This window comes from Balearica regulorum, chromosome 21, assembly GCF_011004875.1.
Source record: "Balearica regulorum gibbericeps isolate bBalReg1 chromosome 21, bBalReg1.pri, whole genome shotgun sequence".
Lineage (NCBI taxonomy): Eukaryota > Metazoa > Chordata > Aves > Gruiformes > Gruidae > Balearica > Balearica regulorum.
In genome coordinates this window covers 6,577,796-6,597,117 of record NC_046204.1, presented here as the reverse complement: position 1 = coordinate 6,597,117, position 19,322 = coordinate 6,577,796, and the positions used below count along the sequence as shown (strand labels likewise).

Sequence of the window (19,322 nt, the reverse complement as noted above, 5' to 3'; positions counted from 1 at the left end):
TTCCTGAGCTGTTACATCAGTATCGAGGAGGTGACTGTTTGCACGTTACAGGTGGGGAAATGAAGGAGCAGAAGACAGGGTCTTGGTTAAAGTCAACCAACAGGAAATCAGTTCAGCTTCACCAATAACACTGGACCAGATCATTAATTTGTCCAAGCCTGTATAGCTTCATTACACCAGTTTATCTCACCACAACCCCAACTAATGTTTTTGTATGTTATCCTGGCACTGCAACTTGCATCGTAATACTGGTCTTTTGAGCTTCTGGCATTCAACCAAAGCAGCAAGACACATTCCCAGGCAATTATTATTTTTTTTGTGTGTGTCACAGTTAGTATTTGTTCATTGTTTTTCTACCCATTCAGCCTAAAGGATCCCAAAGGACTTTGCCCACTGCTACTATCAGATACAGACAGCACTGCTTCCGGGATGGGGACAAACCTCATCCTTACAAAAATTACCACCATCTTCAAGCTCCCCACAGGATCCAGAGGGGCAACCCCTCAGGTCTTAAAAGCTCATAAACAAAGGAAAACTCTCCTTACATCTTCCATGAGGCTGAAGAGCTGACTCTGCCCTAGCAGATACTTTTGCGAGTACGTAAGTACACGTCACTAGAGAAAACCTTGTCCTTTGGGCTTCATTTAACTGAGAGCTCCTACTTCTGACACAGGGCACCTCGCTCCCCCTCCACGCCCGCCACCTTATCAGTGACCAGTTACAAAAGCAGCGACACTGGGGGGTTTCAGATAGTATCTGTAAAGTGCTTTTCACTCCTTGCCCACGGCAACACAAGCTCGGTAAGCTCTGCGCATCCTCCCGAGGCAGCGTCTGACTGCATCGCTGTACCTGGTTTGGTTGGACATGCAGAAGAGTCTATTCCTTGAAGAAGTGGGATGCGGCGCAGTTGGATTTCTTGCATTGCCTGGTGCTGGTGTTATGCGAAGAGGAGGAGGAGGAGGGACATCTAGAGGCCACGCGGAGTCTGTAACTGTACAAAGAGGCAGAAGAAACTCATACACATGCGTTGGGGTAGCAGGGGAAAAAAAAGCAGAGACATGCTGTAGGGCCCTATAGGGGCTTCAGTAAGCGATGAGCAAGAAACCTTACGCTCCGCCCACACTGCAAGTACTGAGAGCCACTTCTGAAGGCACAAAGGGTTTTTTGCCTTGTTCTGAACTTATCCTGTTAGTTTATTTAAGTAGGAAGCAGACAATGTCAGCTGGAAGCAGCGTCCAGCCTCCCACTCAATGTCCCAGTTACAAACCCCCCCAACTGGGACAGACAAATCCACAGTCATGTAAAGAACTGAAAGGGCCACGGTCTATTTTCTCAGGACAGTCTGTATCAGGTTTTAAAATACATATTTATGGCAAAGGAGTTTTACTTTATAGAAGCATAACACCACGACTGGTCATTTCTCCCAAGGTCCAAGTCTGCGGTACACTTTGGCCACTACAGCACTGGCAAACTTGACAAGGAGGCGCGCGGGGCCCTGCAGCGAGCACTGCGACAGCGCCGTTACTGCAGACGAATCGTTATGTCACTTCACATTTTAGACTAAGTCCAAGAATCCCAAAGTGAAAGTGAAAATCAGAGATTTTGACTGACGGTATTACACCTCTGTAACATTTCAAGAAGCAAGCCTGAAGACATGAGTCAAAGCAAGGGAAGCAGAAACGTTTATGCCATATTCTAAATATACAATCTCAGTTCAAATGTAAACCCAAGCTAAACTTCCTTACACTAAAAGATTAAAAACAAAAAAATCCCCTATTTGTTTTTAGATTCAGCACCTTTTGCTATCTTGCACATACCTGTGCCTCCCTGGTGCATGCAGATGCACGTCTGCCCCTCTCGCCCCTGTGCACCCCCCAAACTCGCCCTAATTACGCACCTACCTTGTGCACGCAAATTCTTCAAAAGTCTAACCAAACCCAACTATTTATGTTCTTCCAAGGGAACATCTTTTGAAATCTGATTTTATTACATAACAACACGTCTAAGAAGAGTTAAAAGTTCGTTTTTTCTCCAGGTTATTTTTAGAGTTCAATATACACCCTTTAAAGGAGATTTCGGTTACAGCTTGTCCTTACATACAGATTCTGTAGTGCAGCGTAACTGCAAGTTAGACATAGAGAAGTGCAAAATTTTCCATTACAGCAGAAAAACAAAACCACAGAAATTTTGACAAGTAAGCAATTCAATTATTTCCAAATTAAAAACTGTGGTTAAAATAGTCTGCCGAAGTTCTGTTATTGTTATATGTAAATCATACTCTCCAGCCTTTGTGAATTTAGTACCGAAGCATTCATCTAGTGAGTAAGAATCAGAAAGTGGTAATGAGGAAGTCAACAAAAGCCAGATTTTGTTGTCCCATATAAGGACCGTTACCGAGGGAAACAGCAGAATATAAAAAAAAAAAGTTTAGTTTGTTTGGCTTCAGTTCTTCACTATAACTAGAAGAGACAAATTTTAGTTTCTTTTTATTCAGAATGTTTCCATTTAAGAATGCTTAATGTCAAAAAATTAATTATGACTTGTAAAAGATCTTCTGTAATCAATAACACATGCGTTACCGCATGCAATGAACCAATGCCTAGATCCTGTGGGAAACTTAAAAAAAAAAAAAAAAAAAAAAGGCTTCAAATCCAGAGAGACAAAATATCTGAGAAAATCTGACCTGCATTTTCAAATGCACCCCCCTCATTCTCCCCCAGAAACTCTACGCTAACGGGATCTTCCACCCCCTAATTTTATCTAGCTTTAAAGCTAATTGATCATTGGCTTATAATTCAGAAGTTGAGGACTAGAGGAACAAAATAAAAAGGGATTGTTTTTCTAGCTAGAAACTGAGTTCTTTCTGGAGTTCTTACCATCGCCTTTCCATTCTGCTCTCAATTAGCCGCGCATTGAAACCATACGGCAGAGCGGCGATGTTTGCTGCACCACAGCAGCGAGGAAATCTGTGCCGATATAAAACCGAAGTGGACTGATAACTCAATTTTTAAAGGGCCTGTTTAACGAAACGCAGGGATGGGGGGATGTCTCCGGAGAAACTCCCTGGGCCTAATCTCAGAGGGGGAGGGGAGCCGAAATCCCCCCATCGCCTGTAGGAAGAGTTAGTGAGACCGTTATTTATAGCGCTGTCACTTTGCACCTGCTTGCACCATCACCCCTGCTGGGGTAACCGGAGACAGGCAGAAGAAAAGGAATTCTTAGACACCCTGTGCCGATGCAGCCCAGCGGTGAGGACGCTGAGGGAAGGGGCGAGGGGTCGTACCCCAGCCCCATCACACCTCTGTGCAACGTCCGCATCCCCGACCAAACAACAGCGGACAGACAGACAGACAGCACACCCTGCGCTACACCCAGCACACAGACAGACAGACAGCACACCCTGCGCTACACCCAGCAGACAGACAGACAGCACACCCTGCGCTACACCCAGCACACACAGACAGTACACCCTGCGCTACACCCAGCACACAGCCAGCACACCCTGCGCTACACCCAGCACACAGACAGACAGACAGCACACCCTGCGCTACACCCAGCACACAGACAGACAGTACACCCTGCGCTACACCCAGCACACAGACAGACAGACAGCACACCCTGCGCTACACCCAGCAGACAGACAGACAGCACACCCTGCGCTACACCCAGCACACACAGACAGTACACCCTGCGCTACACCCAGCACACAGCCAGCACACCCTGCGCTACACCCAGCACACAGACAGACAGACAGCACACCCTGCGCTACACCCAGCACACAGACAGACAGACAGTACACCCTGCGCTACACCCAGCACACACAGACAGTACACCCTGCGCTACACCCAGCACACAGACAGTACACCCTGCGCTACACCCAGCACACAGACAGTACACCCTGCGCTACACCCAGCCCTCTCAAGTCCATTGTTTAGGACAGTCCTAGCTGGAAAAAGGAAAAAAAAAAAAAGCAGAGAGAGGAAAAAAAGAAAAGCATCAGAAAACATACTATGCTTGCAAAAAAAAGGGCACAGGAACCAAATGTTAGGCAGCAGGAAGGTCTCATGTACATTAAGTTTTCTCTGTCAACTAGGACTTTTAAATCAGGATAAACAGTTCAGGTAAATGTACTAGCTATACCATGAATTAAAGCTAAACCAAAAGTTAAATGATGCTTTTTTTTTTTTGTTACATGTAGACAGAGCCTAAAGCTCACTCTCTCAACTGAAAACACATCCCAACAAAAGAGAGACAAATCACTGCATTTGGTGAGACTCACTACAACAGACAGACACTAAATCCCAGGTCTTACGGTCTTCCATCCGCGGGTCTGCAAGTGCTCTGCAGTATGAGGCAGCACCGTAATCCCCATTTTTCAGATGCAGAACTGAGTCAGAAGGAAAGCGATTTGCCCAGGTCGCCCAGAAAATCTGCTGCCTTAAAGCAGAGGCAGGAACAAGGGCAGAGCTTCCCCTACCACGCTGCGTTACTATTCCCCAAGTTAAATTGCCTCCTGAATACTTAAGAACTTTCACCTTCTTTGTCTAAATCAAATCCCTACCTCCACATACCTTCCTGGGCCACTCAGCCTGGAAACGAGCAGCTCGCGCCAACCAGGTTAGTGGAAATGCCAGATCCTGGCACGCCCCCTTCCCTCAGACATTCTCAAAATACATTTGGTATTTTTTTATGCCAATTACCTTGTCTTCTACCATGCTTTGCAATTAAAATTCTTCCAAGTCGCTAGCTTAGTTCACTAGAAACGTCCCAGAAAACTAAGCGGCGTTACTTGTGGGAACAAAGGCTGGAGGGAGCTGCTACGGCTGCTGGTCACACCAGTAAAACGCAGCAGATAGAGCAAAGGCATCGCAGTATGTGATAAAGCATTGAAGTAATTTAAGTTCACACTTTTACTTCAATTAAAGTGTTTTTTTTCTAACAGGGCATATCATTCTACAGTCCTAATCTAAATAAAATTCCCAAAACCCAAGTATCTGGTCCAAAATTTCAGACACACACGCTCTGCAACGTATCTCCTACCAATAGACACGTCAGGGACATATTCTATCAAAAGCGTTTACTCCTCTTCAGTAAAACAATGTCTGACACAGACTGACTTCTAAAATAATTGATTGCCTGGGGAAGAAAAAAAAAAAAAGATAGAGATGTGGATGATTAAGCCTAAATTCCTGGCTTTGCAGAATTAGGCAAGGTAATTTTACAGGCCAGAAGGCAAGTGAGGGGGGTTCAAGGTGTGGATAAATGAGATTTCTGGGCTTTCTGTTCTCAGAGAGAAGTAAAACATCGTGCTGCTAAGCTAACTGGCATGTACTCTCTTGCACTGGCATATTGCTTAATGGGAAAGTAAACACACAAAACAAGGACTTGGAAAAACATCAACCACCAATTAAAAAAAATTAAAATTGTTCATGTAAGTGAAACGAAGTATTTAGCAGGACAAAAAGGTTTGTGGATAGAATTTTGTTGAGGAGGATGTCTCTTTTCTGCGGAAGAGACTTGTCTCTGTGTAAAAAAGTGGGGGAGCAGCAGAAAGCAAAAAGGATCTTAATGTGTGTACACTGCAGCTCTTTCGAGACTTACGTGCGTTTATGAAAGCGGTAAAAAAGCTGGAACACGTCAGGATTTGGTCTTGCACTCACGTGACGCTAAAGGACATAACACGAATACTATGATTTTATTTCACGAATCTAAACTGGAAAAACCTGTTACTGAGATCCTTTGCATTCTCAACTTTCAAGAAGACACACAGCAGCACTCTCTAACCACAGCGGTTCAAAGAACTTAGTACCTTTAAAGAAGCATTGCTCCCCCACAACAACTTAAAAATGTGGTGTTTCACACCTGTGCTCCAGAGTTCAAGTTTCTTCATTGCTGACCTAGTTCCACCCCCAGTGAAATCCTCCTTCAGACCACTACTAACTTCAGTGATGAACACCAAACCAACACCGAGAACTGTTAAAAAAACCCCATCTCACACCATGCCTACAACTCACCAGGGAACTGCCTAAAATTAACGTATCACTACCGTTTTACTTCAACAAAACTAGATTTTCAAAAGTACCTAGTGATCTAAAGTAGCGCCTTTGAAGGGATTCAGCACTGAGGATGGCTACCGAGCTCTTTCGGAAAAATCAGCCTCCTTCCTAGTACTTCAGATTGACCTCAAAGAAATTATTAGTCGCTTTAAGAAACCTCGGTCTAGGTCTATAAATTTAGACGAACAGTATCACATCTGCAATTTATCTCCCTGCCCTTTTAAAGAAGCACAGAGCATTGTGCGAGCCAAAAGGTGAAGAACGTTGGCACTAAAAATAGCAGTACTCAAATACATCTTCTACACTGTCAGGTAGTCTAATCTGATAATTTGATTAAAAGTTTGTATTTACTGAATCACATTCATGACAGAGGAAAAGAATGGGAAAACTTTATCAGGCATAGGGATGACTGTAGTCGGTTTTTACTCAGCTTTGTATGAAACGGTTACTCCAAATGAGTTCAAAGTGATTACTGAAGGCTAGCAGAACTAGTATGACCCCTCAGTCCTGCACGTCTCATTACATAAAAAAAGAAACCACAGAACAAAATGTGCTTTTGATTTAAAAAGACAGATGAGTGAAAGCATTTGCCCTGATGAATGAAGAATACAACTCCAGTCAAACTCCAGTGACAGCGGAGTCTGAGCGTGCAACTCTTCAAAGCAGCTCAGTGATGGAAGAATTCATTATTTCTCATCTTCCGACCTCCCTCCACACTGGAGTGTTTAGCAGGAAGCACGGTACCTAAATGAAATGCTAAATAAATCCTACCATCAAGTCACAGTTGGGACACGACTGCTACGCACACACGATCTGCACAAGAGCGTGAGTTTGCGCTGTCTGCCCGACCGCTTCCAAAGCCCATTCCCTCCAAGAGCAGCACTGGAGCGGTGTCAGTGCTCGCAGTTCTGCTATCAGCAGGGGAATACACTGAGCTCTTCTGTTCCCCCTTGCTGCCAGGCCTTCAAACGCCCTGAGCAGGCAAGCATTGTCCCCTGCATTCTCAACAAAATCACTTCCCTGAAAAAAAATCCTCGCGTTTACTGTAGGCATTTAACTTTGCTGAGTAGCATTGCCTAAACCGCAGAAGTTATTGAGGCAGGCCCTGCTGAAACAGGCCCACATGAGAGATGATTTTTTTTTTTTTTTTTTACCAGTGCAGGGCATTATGAGTAGCGCAAGTCTCAGTTTTGCTGTTCATCTGAAAGGCAGCACACCTCCAGCACGTAACGCCACCTCGCGCCATACAGACTGAACGCGGAGAGCCTGTCGTTCTGAAAAATGGAACATCACCCGCTGAATAATCAAAGCTGTTTCTCACAACCCTTTGGCAGTTTCTGGGAGTACTGTCATCCAAGACATGACTCAGAGACCCTGTTTGGCTTGTGAAACAGAAGTGTCTTGGAAAAAATAAGCAGAGAGATATATGCAAACAAAGTGCACGTTGCTGATTACTATACTATGTTCTACAAACCGCTCGAGTGTTGAATAAATTAGGAAGCGAAGCAGCTACCTATCTCCTAAGAAAAAGCCTCCCTCCAACTTGATGCCTGCACTCAAACTTCCCTTTGGGTTTCAGTGTTTTACTGCCTTGTATCTAAAAAAACCCAGCAATATTTCAATGCTCTTTTTCAAATGCATGCTTTCAAAAGTACACTGGACCCAAAGCATTTTTAAAGACTTACTAAGAGAAGTAAACGTGCAGGATCAGCAAAATGAGAGTGAAAAGCGATGAAGCACGCAAGGGGAGCAGTAATGAGAAGTGACTCAATAGCAATAAAGCTTTCTCTTAACTGAGGAAGAGATTTAAAAGTAGTTAGTGCCTAAGCATGTGGTCCAGAGACAGAACAGGACTCCAGTACCTCCCGTTCCTTCCCGAGTCCTGCCTGCGATCTCCTGTTAGACACTGGATGCTTTACGTCAACAGCCCTTTCCCACTCCTGGCCCAATAACCTATTTGTATTTTAAACTCCTGGGCAGGGCCCCTTGCTTAAGCGGTGAGCACAAAGTAGCACCAACTTCAGCTACAGCCTGAGCGTTACCTTGGTATTCATTTCACTCCAAAAAATACCTGTAAGACATTACTTAAACTGCAAAGTCAAGATCCCAAAGCAAGCTTAGGAAATGATATCAAGTCATTCACACGTAGGCAATAAAGACCCATCTTTAATAACATTTTTCATTGTCTCATTTGGTGTGTAAAATGGACCATTAACCATACACAGGGTTTACTTGCATCTTGCTCCGACATAGAATTGCTTCCCTCACCTTCCCACTCCTCCAAAAAACACCAGAAGGCCCTACACATACCCTCTTCCATTAAAGGGCTGCTATTCACTTTTAGAGCAGCTCCACCTTAATTAAATTACATGGGTTCTACCAAAAAAATACAGTATGCACCTATAGAATTAAAATACATCACATAGCATACATAGGAAACAAACTACGGGGGGGTTACTGCAATCTGAATACGAGCTTGCTTGAAATCTCTTGCGCATTTGAATTTGTACTTTATTCCCAAGTATAAAGAATCTCTTTTGAGGAGCCTTTAGCTCTCAGTTCACTGGACATTGGATAACTGTCCGTCCACAAAGTTTAGATGAAACAATGCACTTTAAAAAATAATTCAGATTATTGTGGCTGTGTATGTGAAGCTTTACAGAGTTCCCATCGAACTTCCTAAGATTTGTGCATCTAACTCTTGAGCACTTTTCCAAACTGCAGTTTATGGCTTAAAAACACCAAACATGACACAGTATTAATTCTACAAGTATTAATAGTCTATTTTTAAATACTGTGTAGGGGTAACCCAACAGCTTTGCTCTATATTGGTATCAAAGTACTTTCAGTGACTGCTATGAAATTTCATGCTAGTCCCAAGAGTTTCTTTCCAATTCTTTACCAGTTTAAACAAAAGATGTGGAAGTTTACCTCTTTTTCACAGTTCACTTACCACAAAAGCTCAGATCCGAAACAGCAAGCACTTGTTCAGAATCTATCCTTTAGCTCATTTTCACCATGAATAGAAGCAGAACGTCATGTGGCTCATAGATCACACATTCAGTAAATAAAAGCTAGAAGTAGTATGTAAGGTCTTCCAAGTTGCCTTTTTAAGGTCATTCACAAGCTATTTGTCTTTCACAGGTTATCATTTGCAACTCAGCTGCTTAGCTGAACTTGACTCCAGTAAAAGCTGGAACTGGCCCCATAATTTTGGGACTGAAATCACAAACCTCAGTAAGTGAAGGGAGTGCTAGTCATTTCTACATCAGAAATTGAAGATATACACATCAAATTGCCAGGATCTAGTGTTCTATGACACCTCCCCTCAAGAAAATCATCAGGAAATAAACTAGGACACTTTTAAATGAAAGGCTTATAATACAAAATGCTGACAAAGCATAGTACCAGAACTACACTAGACTAAATCAACTACAGGTAGCTTACACAAAGGGTCAGGAGCTTACAGAGCATCACTTGGACTGTCTTGTAATGCCTAGGATTGAACACATTTAAGACATTCTCTGATACAAGCTGGTTTTAACTCCTCTTAGCAAACTAGATAATGGGGGGAAAAAAGGTAAAACAATGTGTGAGATCTCCATCGCCTGTTTGGATGCATTTCAAGAAATGTCAGCACTTTGTGGGCATGGTTACAGCTTTGTTCTTGCATTCAGATCACAAAGAGGCAGTTATAAAAGCCACAGAAATTCAATTATGCAGATGAGATGTAATAGTAACTATAAAAGTTGTATGTTTCCTATCTGTGATGAGTAGCTTATTCAGGAATTAAACTTCTTCCTCGATGATTAGTTCTCATTTTGGAATACAGATCTCCATCACACAGCACTTCACTTGAGAACCAGCGTGTACAAACGTGTGTGAACCGTCTCAGGGTGGCAACATCCTTGAGACACAACAGGATTTAGTATCACAGCAGAGAAACAGTAAATGGCAACAGGATGTCTGCCGTAATATTAAGGAATGAGGAGAAAGCTGGTTTATTTACAATCAGTTCACTGCTGGACATCTCTAATAAATCCTTACAAGGTGATCAAGATACTGACACTGCTGTAAGACCAAACACTAACTGATGTTTCAGTTGTAACAGGAGATGTGAAACGACTAGTTAAGTTTGTGTCCCACCCTCAGTGACTTCAAAGCTACAGAGGAGTTTTAACCTCTTTTTTCGTGTTTCCTAATTCTTATAAAATAGCCAAATGCAGCTATGGGCAATGAAAACGTTTTGTTTTGCATAAGGTAAATATAACAAAACCTAATCAATACTAAAAACCTTCAGTACGGCTGTGCTACCACCTAATTGATATAATTGCTGCTGTAAGCTAGACTAATTCACCTCTTTAAATCATGGTGCAACTATCAAACTGCAGCGTATATTATCACAGTGCAGATGTGCCTGCAAAAAACACTCAATGAACAGTGTTAGTACTCCTGCATGATTGTACCAGATTTTCCCTATCAGTTAAAATTCAGGGGAAAATTATGGAAATATTCAGGAAATGACATATCACGCAGGAAAATACACAGGGTGTCCTTACCAAAGAATTTTGCTCAAACAGAAGTATTAATTTGAATAGACAACTACATATAATACTAACTTACTACTGGATTAGTAGTGAATATGCTAAGAAATGGGCTACTGTGATAGTGAACGTTAGGTTATTCCACCCAACTGCCACACTAATACAGACACAGATGCTTCCAGCTCTACTGGAGGAGGCAGAATGCACATCTCGGTGGTGGAATGCAACATTTCAAAATCCTCAGAGCAAACACACTTTACATGTATTTTTTTAAATTAAACTATTCCACAAGTTTAAAGCATATAAAATGAAGCATCATGATATCAGAAAAAGTTGAAATGGTATGTGCAGTTTTAATTAAAAGTTAAATTTAACAACTATGTCCACAATTAAAAAAAAATAAAAATCTAAGACTAACTCAAAAGTGTCAAACTGGTATAAATTTGTTTCAGTGTACTGGGTGTAGACAACTAAAAGATGCAAGCACACTTAATTCCTTCTAGATGTACATTGTTTCATTTTTCCTGCTACATCTGGTTTTCATACAAAGGCAAGTTTCCCACAAGTTTTTAAAAAGTTTACTTTATTGGTTACAGTTATATAAAATGTGTCATGATAGTTCCATCTAGTTGGTCATTAAGTGCTTGCAACACCAGGGAAACTCTTTAATACATCTGCAACTTACAGGAGGCATTGCATGCTGGAGGAGAAAAATCCCTCTTCAGTTGCTTACCTGCATTTACAGTTATCTTCAGCAAGGCTACAATGTTCAAAAGCAATGACAACCCCACTTTTATGTCAAATTGTAATTTTTAATGTTGGCACAGTCTTTGTATCACTCTCCAAGAGAAGAAACAATATAACTAACAGCAAAGTTTAATACAGGAACATGCTCCAAGATTAACAACCCAAAATGAAAACAAAATGAAATTAATGTAAAATGTAAAATCACATATAGTACAATTGAAGTGTCCAAAACAATTTAAATAATTTTAAATATTTTATTTTTTAAACTTGCTACAAATGCTTTATACAATATTTCAACATAAAGTCCCCATAACAGAAATGTAACAAAATGGGAATGATAGTGAAAGTGAAAGTTAAAGTGGCACAAATTCACCAAACAAGTATTAAACTACAAATTTTAAGAGGTAGATTACTTTTTAAGTCAAGAACAAAAAATAAAAAGGGGTGGCTGTATAAAGAAACTAGTCACTTTCCATCAATTCTGTCATTAACCTTGAAAGCTATATGAACACACGACAAACGGTATTTCCATAAAAAGCTGTTATGAACAAAGACCAATTTATTGTCTTAAGTTATTAGATAGAGGTGTACGACCTTTAGAGTAATTATATATTTAACTTTCAAAATATACAGGTCTGTAGTCCTGGTCTAGCCTTCTTATCGATAAAAAGATACACTGCATTCATTATATATATGGTACTTAGAAAATGATATCAGTATTTCATTGCTATATAAAGTTTCATTTGCATGTATAAATAGGAATTTGGAAAATCCATAAAACATCCCAATCAGGCTTTTTCCCATTGTATGCTGGCCATCTAAAAGACTCAAAGTGAGAAGGTGGGAAGAAAAGGAAATTCTGTCGTGCTAGGTTGGCCTCTACTGATTCATTTAGACAAAAAGGCTTTACGAGACACTTAATACATGACAAAAATACTTTGAGTGCAGCAACATTTGTTGTCCCTGAATCTACACTGAATTATTGACAAAACTAGGGAACCTGCTTTGCCAAGTATACAACTGAACTGCCCATACGCCACCCATGAAGGTACAGACAAAACCAGGATCGAAGCAAACAGGAGAGCAAAAGATGTGGTTTAGCGAATCCCACTACTTCTTGTCATGGTTTCCTGGGGGGGGGGTGTGTGTGTGTGTGTGTTTTAATAGTACCCTTCTCTTATCTGAATCATCCTGTAGCCCAGCATGCGTGTCAGGCACAAAATAAGAAAATCTGTGCCTGACACTGAATATTAGCAAGAAGCCTGCAGGCAATATTATGATTGTGAGTCAGCTTCAGCTGGTTTCGCAAGCTTGGTGGATTTCACATCCATTGTCGTAGTGCTTATCCTAAAGTTGAGCATGCAACAGCTCTACCATGTCATTAAGGGATTTTTTTTTTTGTTTGGTTTGTTTTTACAGAAGATTCCTAGAAAATAAAAAACAAAAACTGAAGATAAATGACAAAACAAACTATTTATGAACGGAGTATGTTTACACAGAAAAACTGAAAGGTGAAAAACAAATTTGGAGACAAGTATTACATGAAGCAAGCCTTGAATGAATATTGAGATTTCCTGGGGAGAAAAAACCAAAACACAAAAACCCCAAAACCAACAGTGCCTACAGAATAGAACTGAACTTAGCCTGTGCTGACATTAGTGTATGAAGGTAAAAAAATTCTTCATACTATGTACTTGATATAAAAAAGCTGACTAGACAATCTAGATCTATGAACATCTCAGAAACAAAAAGCAAGAATTCTTCTAGCATAACTATTCATTAAACCAGTAAAGACTGCAAGCTGCCAAAGTAAACTAACGGTATTTGAGAAAGTCAAGGAAATCTTACCCCTAGGTAAAATGTTATTTACCCCAAATACTAGTAAACAATTTCCATATGCACAGATTTCCAAGTACTCGGTTATTTTGTTTAAGGTCAAATGATTAATTCAGATGGAAAGATGTGTCATTCTGGCTTCGAATTCTACCGATCTGTTTCTGGCATCATGTAAAATATAGTTTCACACATAACACTAAGAGAGCAGCTGAAGAGAACTAAGTCACACAAAGATGTTTATGTCCCAAGAGAACAGGCCTGGTAGACAGCCCTTGATCCTTAAAGGCATTTTTTACACCATTAGTCTCCAAATTCCAGTAACATTTTTCTCCTTCAACACGTCCTAATTTGGATATTGACTATTTTAAGTCAAATTCCCCTCTAGCACTTTGAAATAGTTCTGTTTACAAAGTATTTCCTCAAAATTTTCACCTAGGAGGTCTTCACAGTAAGACACACAAGCTGCAAATAGTTTGGATTTTGATATTTCTTGACAAATTCAGCTAGGGGACACTTCTCCTGAAGGAGGCTGCCAGTTCCTCCCCCTCCTCCACTATCAATTACTTTGATTAAAAAAAAAATAAAAATACTGCTTTCAGCCATAAATCTGGTGTTAATTACAGCCATGCACTGCAATTACCAAAACCAAAAGAATTCTTAATTACCAGCAAGCTTTGTGAAAGTTACTGGGCAAATCAGATACCTGTTTCCAAGAGCAACAGGGCAGGAGCATGCTAATAAAAGTTATAAACACTTTGCAAAATATCCTATTGATCTGAGAGACTACAGGAAGACGTAAGTCGGGACTCAGGCACGTAGATTAAGATTTTATTTATTTATTGAAGTATTACCCTTTCTTGTGATTAAAACGCTTCTTCTCAAAAAGAAATAGAACTTCAATTATAAAATTTTTTTTATACTGAAACATAAGAGCATGATACTTCTAACAAATTTACATGTTCATGTATCTTTTACACATCTATTTCCCTTATATTAAGTATTTAATGATCTGACTCAATTAATATGCACATACATTTTTGGTATTTGGTCACGGGGGGTTGTATGATATGCAGAGAATGCTTTTTATTAAAAAACAATGCAAGTTATTTTACTGAGTAAAAAATGCAGTCATGATTTTTAGCTTAGCAAACCGCCATAAATTAAACCAAGAATGATTTTGGGCCACCATACATGTTAGATATCAAATACAAGGTCGTTGTCTCCAATAACATTAAGTTTAATAATGTGAAGTTTATTCGCACTCAGGCACTGACATTTCCCCCCCCCCCCCCCGAGTTTTCAATTCAGTTTATAATTAAAGACATTCTCTATACAAACTATGTATTATTTCATGACAACATGACAAAATGCATCAAGTATGTACATCATACCTCAGCATGACTGAGCTACTTAACCGCGTTTTAGGAAATGCAACCTTTTTTTTTTTTATTTAAGTATGAGAAACTCAAAAAAAGACCAAGAAAATTGGCAAAACAGCAAGCAACGTGTTCCTGTGTTGTTTCAACTTCAAATTAAATGCTTACCTGAAATCTTTTAGTTCTTGCTTTGTACTGCTTTCATCTCTTTTGTTTTCTGCTGCCTCTGCATTTGCCGCCTGCTGCAGGCTTCGTGTAATAGGTCCTCCAATCCTCTCTCTAGATTTTACAGTGAATCTGTCTGCCTTTTTCTTACTTGCCACAGCAGACTTACTTGGCAAAACAGCTTTATTACTCCTTTGTATTCTGACGTGCAATTTCCGGGAGGCTTTGCTTGAGATTCCAGAGGAATTGTTCTTAGCGACCACCTTAGTTTTTTTCCCATCAACGTGGGACATTTTGGACACTCTTACAGGACTAGAGTTCCTCAATGACGAAGATGAATTTGGCTTTTTAGATCGAATGGAAGATACAAATTTAACGTTTTGTTTTGATTTGAAGGATGCAGAGGGAAGCTGGATTTGTGCCGGTCCTGAGGTTCGTGCTCTTGTCTTGCCCAAGTGAGGCTGCATGCTTTGCATTTTGATTTCTGCATCTGCCGTTCGCCTACGCTGGTTGTTGCCCTTTTCACTGCTTGCAGGTGAAGAAGAACTTGCACTTTTTTTTGAAGAATTCTTTTTGGAGGAGGGAGAGATGGGTTTTTTGGGACAGCTATATGACGCATGTTTATTCAAACTTCCAATGTAAGTAAACTCTCTATTACAGTAGGGACAGATGTGAGAGTCTGACTCGGATGGATTATTTTTCAGTTCTGCCTTCTGCTGGGCAGATTTCTTTTTTTGCAAGATAGCTTTCTGGACAAGCTGGTTTTTCTTTTTCAATGCACTTATTTTTAGTTTATTTGAGGACATTTTGCTAATCTCAACATTGAAATTAAGTCTTTTAGGCTGACCCATTCGTCTGAAGGCATTCTTTCCAGGGCCAGCTATAACCACCATGCCATTCTTAGGCTGCACTGTCTGTTTCAGTGGTACTGGATTTTTTTTAGGTGTGTATCTCTTTTTATCACTGGCAGACGCACAGGCCAATATATGTTTGTGTAGCTCAGGCATGTTATCAACACTTTTCCCACATTTTGTGCAACGAATGGCAGTAGTAAAAGTCTGTGGAATATTGTGGGTAGTGAAGTTTGTTGCAGTGACTCCAATACCCATAGGATTACGATGGTGATACTGAAATGGAGGTGGTTTAAAGCTTGGGTAGTGTTGATTGAGGCCCATACGAACATCTGGATCTTTAGATTTTACTCCTGATGCCATTATTTTTATAGTAGTATAAAGCTCTTCGGAGGAATCATTGAGATCTTCATCTTCCTCCTCTTTAGAAGGCTCCAAAGAATCTTCTGGCAGGCTCTGCATGTGTTCCACGTTCGCCTTACTGGGGTCAGTAAAATTCTGGGGTCTCAAAGTCCCACTTTCAAACTCATGATGTGTGCACTCTTTGTCTGGATGGAGATCCCGCTGATGCTGTTGCAAATTGCACAAAAAAGCAAATTCCTTTTTACAGACCGAGCAAACAAAGATATTTCCTACTCCATGAAGCAGAAAGCGATGTTCTGACAAGTCTGTTTTATCCCTAAAAAGCTGTACACAGAATTCACATTTGAAGGGCCATTCTTCAGCATGAATGGATAAATGCTTCGTTAGGTCTTTAATAGAAAGAAAAGGTGATTCACAGACATTGCACACAAAGCTTTTACTGAATGTTTCCTGCACTACTCCCGATTCACTTGAAGTATGAGGATCCTCTCTTGCTTTCTGTTGTTCATTTTCAGCTTCTTCCTGTTTTATTATTGGGAGAGTGTTTTCAAGATTATCAGCAGAGGAAACAACAGAAGAAACTACAGAAAGAGGAGGTGGAGATGGAGATGATGAAGATGAAGAGGAGGAGAAAGAGGAGGAAGAGGAGGAGGAAGACGAGGAAGAGAGTGTAGGAGGACCAGGTGAAGCAGCAGAAATAAGAGGTTCAACAGAAGGAACAGGAGATGGAGAAGGAGAAACTGTAGGTGAAAGAACTGGTAGTGGGGACTGGGTAGTAGTGTTAGAAAGTGGCGATGGGCAAGAAGAAGTGTTAGTGGCACTGGCAGAGACATCTGGAATTGATAACGGCATCGTTGGAAGGAGGGGAGGAGGTGATGTAGCAACTGTTAACACAGGCGGGCAGGGCGGTGGGGAAGGAGGATTGGTTGGTGTTAACAAAGGAGGCAGCTGGCACATGGAAGGTACAGAAGCCTGTGGCACAGGGGAAACTGAGGAACTATGGGGCTGACTGTCAACAGAAGACGATGCAGAGAGACTGGGATCCATGTCAGGTTCTGCCTCAGGCTCCAAGGATTTGCTTGGGCTCGCACTCCTGTTTACACCAAGTGTGCTGTCTGTGCCTGTGTCCGTTCCATTGTACTCATTCAGCAGAACCTTCTGTAACATGCAAGTGGTTGGTTTCTTCTTTTTAACACCACTACAGGTTGGCTGTGTGGAATTTTCTTTACATTCCCTAATTTCAGCATCACTGCAAGGCTTCTTATGCACACTTAAATCTAAAACAGATTCCCAGGGAACCTGATTCTTATTTTTGACATCAGACCTTTGTTTCACACCACTAGATAAATCCAGTGGCTGCTGGTTGCACACGTTGCCAAAAGTCGGAGCTGCTGTCCAGTCTTTTGATATTTTATAGTCTTCAAAGCAAAGAGGGCTCAAAGCCTCTTTTTCCTCCCTTCCAGTCGAGCTCCAAGCAGGTGAGTTGCCGTGGCTTTCTAACTTTGGCATTTTTGAACTCCGAATATTATCATTCCACACAGTTTTTCCCTCACCTGATTTGACAAAGTCTCGAAGTACTGGACTGTGCTGTGGAGAACTGGGAGGCGAGCTGGTCCTTCTTTTAAATCTACTGGATACCGGAGGCAAAATAGGCGATGATGTAACAGAAGGTCCTAGTTTAGGGATTTCACTTGCCGGAGTTATCTTCTTATTGTCCTGTGTCTGAAGAAGCTGTTTTAATTTTGATGACAAATAAACACCTTTTTCTTTATGAAAAGGTAAGCTTTCTGTTGAAATGCTAAGAGGAAGATTTAAAGAACTAGTTGGAGTTATAGGTTCTGGGTCTATTTCAGTTTTTATTTTTGGTACAAGAGGAGGGCTGGCAGTTCTCCTCTTTTTGGATTCATTGCTCCCACTGCTAGAGGGTTCCTTGGGAGGTTCACTCACATGTGTTTGTGTAACCTTTAAATTTGGGGAGATTTCCACTGTGACGGGACTGATTATACAATTTAGTCCATAGAGGTCTGCAGAGTTGGACTCCATCTGAATCACGTCACAATTGCTAGTGCTGCTGTTGGACTGAATTTTACCATCAATATAATAATTTAAATTTTCAGAGATATTGCTGGAAATATCCATAATATAGACATCATCTACTTCACCTTCCTCTTCTATTTCTGTACTTGCTATATATACACTCTGGACTGGTGGGGCCTGCTCTGTCTGAAGCGGTGGCTCTTCTGTAAAGAATCCTTTTCTTCTGACACCTTTGGGAATAAGATGACGCTCATGAACCCTACGCTGATGCCTCCGCATGTTGGTGTGAGTTCCAAAAACCTTTTTGCAGTATTTGCATGGATGCAATTCTTTGGGCTCCTTATTTTCCTCAGCAAAAGCGGAGTTTGACATTTCTTGGGAAACTTTCTCAGAATCCAAGACAACAGAGTCTTGCACAAGACTGGAAACATTCAGGTCATCTTTAAGACCATCATCCACAATTACTTGGTTATCAGCAACATTATCCAAGTGTTGTGATGACGTTAGTGTTAAGAACGGTTTCCTTTTTGGCCCTGCCTCATGGCGTCGCTCATGTCTTCGCCTGTTAATTTGAGTACCAAAGGCTTTCCCACAATATCGACACTTGAAAGCATGGTTAACAGTAGATATATGGATGTGCATGTGGCGTTCAAGTCCTTGCTTTGTTGTAAACTTCCTCTCACAATGCTGACAGGGAAACATGAATGTTTCCTGAACATCACCATTTGATTCACCTCTTGCTTTTGGAATTTTCACAACAAGTTTTTTCTTTGGAGAGCTTTCTGGAGATTCTTCTGATGTACTCTTTTGCTCTTCCATAGAGTCTAACTTTTCTTCACATATCAAAGGCATTTCAGCATGTTCTTTAGGCATACTGGTATCTTCTATCTCCTCTTCATCTTCCTCTTCTTCATCCTCCTCCTCTTCATCATCATCTAAATCGTCTGATGCACAGTTTATTGCTTCTCCTTGTTTGTCTTCAGTCACCATTTGCGGTTCATTGGTAGGACTGGGGATCATCAGCTTTGGAAGTACATCTTGATTTACCATTTCCTGAATCACTGCTGTTTGTTCCAGGGACAGTACAGCAGAAACAGAAGGTGTTTCATCTTCCTCTTTATGACCTGATAAACAAAGTATGAAAAGAAAAGCATGAGTCATTTTTACCAAACACTTCAAAGTATGCTACATCTTTCTTCTACCTTTTCCTGTAACACAACATATCCGACATTTATGATGCAACAGAATGCTACTACTTCTCACTGTTGCGATTCAGTTCTGACAGTAAATTGTATTCAAAAATTTCCTTTCCTGAACTTCCGTTAACGTAGGCCTGTACTAAACTGA

At 40.9% G+C, this 19,322-nt stretch overlaps 1 protein-coding gene across 11 annotated transcripts in view; it reads right to left on the bottom strand.

Moving 5' to 3' along the window:
* The window catches only part of PRDM2 (PR/SET domain 2), a 73,232-nt gene that overhangs the window by 3,772 nt on the left and 50,138 nt on the right, over positions 1-19,322 (bottom strand). For 10 of the 11 annotated variants that reach the window (XM_075773153.1, XM_075773150.1, XM_075773145.1 and 7 more), the window contains 2 exons: positions 14,728-19,099; positions 850-991 (listed from right to left, as the gene is read on the bottom strand). In XM_075773153.1, the coding sequence (XP_075629268.1) occupies positions 877-991; positions 14,728-19,099 (4,487 nt within the window). In that variant the 3' untranslated portion in view covers positions 850-876. Of the gene's footprint in view, positions 1-849; positions 992-11,391; positions 12,774-14,727; positions 19,100-19,322 lie in introns of those variants that run through there. The other variant, XM_075773148.1, reaches the window with a different exon arrangement.